At 34.5% G+C, this 5,098-nt stretch overlaps 1 protein-coding gene across 1 annotated transcript; it reads left to right on the top strand.

The window, feature by feature from the left end:
* The first annotated feature begins 310 nt into the window (after positions 1–310).
* On the top strand, positions 311–2,959 carry LOC132738881 (cartilage intermediate layer protein 2-like). Its single transcript, XM_060726489.1, has 3 exons — positions 311–420; positions 674–715; positions 1,341–2,959. Exons 1-3 carry the CDS (start codon positions 354–356, stop codon positions 2,762–2,764), a joined length of 1,533 nt encoding a protein of 510 aa, XP_060582472.1. The 5' UTR covers positions 311–353; the 3' UTR covers positions 2,765–2,959.
* The last annotated feature ends 2,139 nt before the right edge of the window (positions 2,960–5,098 follow it).

The raw sequence follows: 5,098 nt of genomic DNA, 5'->3' as shown, positions 1-5,098 counted from the left end.
AACAAGAAATGAAATGATATATTCAGAGATGTTATATTTTCGGAACATTTTACTATATGTTTAAAAATACAAATCCTTCACTTCGAATTTTGACGGAAAGACCTAAAAAGTTGCAGTTTAATTTTAGATTGTGAAAATCACACCGCAGCACAAATACACAGAAAGTGGTGTTCCGGTTAAAAAATTAAAAAGGTTCCATACGTCTTACTCTTCTAATACAGAAAAAATACAATCAATCATAGAGTGTAGTATTTCAGCCCAAAATTAAAAGAAGTCCATACTGTCTAATTCTTTATTAATACAGAAATAATACAATCAATAATGTTTTGTTCACAGGGTACAAACGAGTGAACATGCGTTTTGAAAAGGTAGTATTTGTACTTACCTTGGTAATGTTGGTTCCATGTGACGGATTTAAAGGTAAGTTCTAATCTCAAGCAAAGCTCATATTCCTGAATATTGTATAAAAATAATAGAAATAATTTAACCTGTGTTGCTGTAAAGAGGTATTGCTCTAAAAAAGGCCGCTATGTCGTGGTTGCACTATATTCAAATGCAAGTTAAATTGATATGTAACAAGGAACGGCTTATGTCATATCTACATTAAGAAAGTTGTTGCGATGTGAAGATTGTCACTATGATACATTTTGTATATATACGTTTTCTCTTTCAGATACTTTCTGTATTATAAAGGAATTCTGGTGGATGCAATATGGTATGGTTTTATTTTATTTACAAACTCGCACACATACGTGGATATGCATGCAAATTGACAAACATATATCCATCAACAAAATGATGTATTTTGTAAATTAGCCGAGTAGTTTTCAAGTCCATATTGGACTAAAGATACATTTCATGTTTTATTCGCTTTTTATTTTACTAATATCCCTATCAAATTCAGCTACATACTGCTTGTTTTCAACTTCATTTATTTCTTTATATTGGGAAGCAAAGAACCGGGCCTTGCGCGGGTCCGGTGCTTTGCCTTGCCCGGCCTAATGGCAACCTTGCCGTGAACATATTTAAAGAAAGTCCAAATGTAAAAAGCAATTAGTTTAAGATCGTACTTAGATAATTCTATATGTATTCAATAAACATTTATGATTTCTATTTGGGGGCCGCCATTTTAACAAGGGTAATTCAAAAAAAAGACGTGTATTCCGATAAGTCAACGACAAATCGGCAACTTTTGAATGTAATAAAGGGTCGGTGTTCGGTGAACAAGCGGTGAAATAAAATACCGAATGACATCTTTAAAACGGAAAAAAATGAAAGGATTTTTTTACCAACTTCCCCGTTCATAGGCTTTGCCTAATTTCATATTATTTTTTATTTAGCCAGAAGTCCAGAGCCAACAGACCGAATACCGGAAATGCAATCATTAGCGCCCTCTTGCGAGGTAGACGTTGGCACGTGCCAAACCGGAACATGCTCTACCAATACCAGACGACACAAACGTTGTCCCGATGATGGCTACATATGTCCTGAAACAGAAAACCGTACGGCAAACTGTGGTGCATCTGGAGTGATAGCGTACGATTACGTTTTAAGATGCGTATGCTGTAAGGCTAATAGTGTAATTGGTATTGTCAAAGACTCGGCCACAGACGAACCCTTGGGGAATATGATTATCTACGTGGACGGAAACCTGGCTGGATTTTCTGGAACAGATGGTAATTTCGAAGTAAAAAGACCAGCTGACGTCCTTTCATTTGTAATAAGGGCAATCGACGAAAACGGCGATTACTTTGAAGCTGTTAAAGTAATAGGGGTACCTGTTGGTTTTCAAGATTCTATTTACGTAGAGCTTTTTATGATAAAGAAAGCCGAGCCATTTGAAATAGACTCTACTGCAGAGATCGTGTTATCCCTGTCTGATAACCCGCAAGATCCATTGGCTGGAAATTCCTTTATTGAAATTAGACCGGATTCATTTGAAAGTCCTTTCGGGGTTGCTTACAATGGCATGGTTAAAACGAGAATAACATTCATAGGCCCTGACAGTTTGAATGAAAGAACAACACAAGGTGAATTCGTTACAACAGATGGACAACGTCTGGTAACCGATGGTATTGTTATCTTTAGCTTCAGTACTGCATCCGACGAACGCTTGCAACTATCCAGACCGGTTTTGTTTCAGTCTAATACCGGCATGAAGTTTTGGAAACTTGAAACCACGGTTGGTAGATGGGCTCCAGTAGAAATTGTACCAGAATCCCGGAAACGACAATCAATTCCTGCAGACTGGGTCAACATTGAAACCGAAACTTGGTATAACATAGACATTATCTTTACGTTTCCCCCATGTTTCTTTAAAATACGAGTTTTCACGGAGGGTAATGAAGAGGCCACACCTCAAGATTTAGTATCATATACACCGAAACTGAAAGCGGAGACTTCTACGGGACTTGGATTTATAGTGACCTTTGAATCTACGAAAGAACCGAGCACAAAATGCTACGAAGCCAGATGTCCGGAGAACAGTGACCTAAACTATGACGGTCTTATAAGCGTTTCTATGTCTTCTGTTGAAATAGTAAATGGAAACCTCGTTCTAACGGATACATCATTGACACCACGACCATTGGCCGGCTACACCATCGGTATCCTAGCACCACTTGAAGAAGTAAACTATGAAGATGTCACAAACGCCGTTAACGTCACGTTTATATCAGATGACGTAGGGCCGTTTTATCCAACTCTGGACATCTGTGTAAATTCGAACGCGGACCAACCAGCTTTTCATTTTATTTTACCATAAGAAAGGAGCGCAAAACCGGAATAAATTGCTTAGTCCGAAATGGATTTCGTTAAATGTGACTTATCTGGTAATAGATGTTCATATAATCTCTAAGTACAAAATTGCACTTGCATTTACTGATTGGATATATATATAACATGATCTAAAATCTAATTGAAATGAAATCTAAAAATGAAAATAAAACAACATCTAGAGGATCATTAAATTTTATTAGTTTTAAATTTACACCTAATGCATATACCTTACACGTTACCCTCTCTCACCACCCCTTTTAAGCAATTAAATATTGTTCAGTATCCAATAATATATGACAGCTGATGTTTTGGAGCCAAATCGCAATGATCAAATAAGTTTTTTTTTTCTTTAATATTCAGCATCTTTTTTCCTGTCAGATTTCGTGGAAAATTTCTGTTTTAGTCCCGTATAATACGTTTTGTATGTTTTGGACACACAAGAACCATCGACGGAAAGAAAATCTTCACGAAGACTGCATGAAAATCAGATACAAACATTGTTAAATATGGAAGAAAGTCAGGAGGGTAGAATAATGTTTCGATTTTCTTCAAGAAAGCTTTGAGTTTCATAAAAAGGTTTAAAACTTTTACCAGAACCTGACCAATGAACAAAACAAATATCTTATCATGTAGGCCCTTTGTTGAAATCACCCCGACACTTTGTTAAAATTAAATGGCTATTATTTTAGCTTTTCTGGTAGAGGAAACCCCCGCATCCCTTTTATTACTTCAGGCACTTCTTGGAAGGACAGATATATAATGTCAGTAGTGACTACTGTAGGCACATTTTTCGGCTACAATAACTTTAATCAGAACAGTTGGTATGATTTCAAGTTACTAAATCTGTGCACATATAACATGCAACTAAATAACAGACAAACAAAGACCCCCCCCCCCCCCAAAAAAAAAAAATAAATAAATAAATAAATAAAATAAAAAAAAAAGATAAGAAAAAAAATAAATATATATAAATGAATTAATAAAAATAAATTAAATGAATAAAATAAAACAACAAGAAAATTGACAAGATTAAACTTATTGCTTAAACTATTGGAGACAACTGTCAACATGTTGAAATAGAATAGTAATGAGAGTTGTCTACCATTAATTAACAAGTATATAATCAAGCGTTTAATGACACTGACTATATAAAAGTCATTCCCGGGATTTCTTCGAAAATTGAAAATCGAAGCACGTGAGGCACTTATTTTCTTTAAAATTTATGTAATTCATAAATTTCATTCAATTAAAGGACAAATTGAAGGTTTATTATAAAGAAAATATGTTTTATTTGACAATATTTAATAAGGACATGTTCTTCTTATAGTGTAATAGTATTCGGACATGTCCTGGTATTTTATACCAACTCCTATCAATTGAATAAATGCTTACAAAGACACTTGGGGGGTAGATCCTGTCCCCAACGTGATAGTCCCCCGTAAACAACCAAAAATATCTTATTTAATAATATTTAAACACGAATGGGACATCCGTTACAACAATAAAACTGGTTTTCAAACAATTTTTACATACATGAAAAATATTGTTTACCATCAAGTCATTGAGACTTGAGACTACGTTGTAACGGATGTTCCATTCCGATGTCTGATGTTTAAATATTATAATATTTTTGATAGAGTGTTTACAGGGGCGTATCACGTTGGTGGGCAGGATCTAACCCCAAGTGTCTACATGCTTGCACATTTTGAAATGCCGCAAGTCGATTCAAACAAGAACGATATTTGATAGAGCAACCATGTTCATTTTCCTTCGCATATCAATTATTTTACAGCCTTAAGTTATACAGTCTGTTTCCCCTCGCCAACAGACTGTTACCCTTGTCCAAAAATACTATATTTCCCGCTAAAATGAAGTCACGCTTTACCATTGAACAGAAAAACATATTCTGTTACGGCAATTAAATAGTTAAAAGTTTATAAAATTAACAGTTCTGATGAGAAATATGGAAATTTGAAGAGAAAAATAAATAGAGGATATTCAAGTTTTTTCTATAAATACATGATTTATTTTCATCGAGTGGTATGAAAATAAATATTTCATGAGTGGCGGTAGCCACGAGTGAAATATGGTAATTTTCATGCCACAAGATGAAAATAAATCATGTATTTATAGAAAAAACTTGAATTTTCTGTTTATTATATACATTTTTCTCTTTTTTGCTATAAAATTTGAAAGACTTTCCCTTAAATTTTGTGTACTGGCAGAATTTAAAAGAAAGTAGTCCGGCAAGACACCAGTGAAAATACGGAAAATATGTTTCACTGCAGTGAAAAATAAATTTTTACAGTGAAAATACGGA

The sequence above is a fragment of the Ruditapes philippinarum genome, unplaced genomic scaffold (assembly GCF_026571515.1).
Source record: "Ruditapes philippinarum isolate M1 unplaced genomic scaffold, ASM2657151v2 ctg9885_1_1_1_1, whole genome shotgun sequence".
In the NCBI taxonomy this organism is placed as follows: Eukaryota; Metazoa; Mollusca; class Bivalvia; order Venerida; family Veneridae; genus Ruditapes; species Ruditapes philippinarum.
The sequence above is the reverse complement of the archived record's forward strand: the minus strand, read 5'-3'. Positions and strand labels throughout refer to the sequence as shown.

Coding starts and splice junctions, on each gene's coding strand:
- LOC132738881 (XM_060726489.1), top strand. CDS start 354: ATGCGTTTTGAAAAGGTAGTATTTGTACTTACCTTGGTAATGTTGGTT. Junction 421..673: donor TCCATGTGACGGATTTAAAG/GTAAGTTCTAAT, acceptor TTTCTCTTTCAG/ATACTTTCTGTATTATAAAG. Junction 716..1,340: donor ATTCTGGTGGATGCAATATG/GTATGGTTTTAT, acceptor TTTTTTATTTAG/CCAGAAGTCCAGAGCCAACA.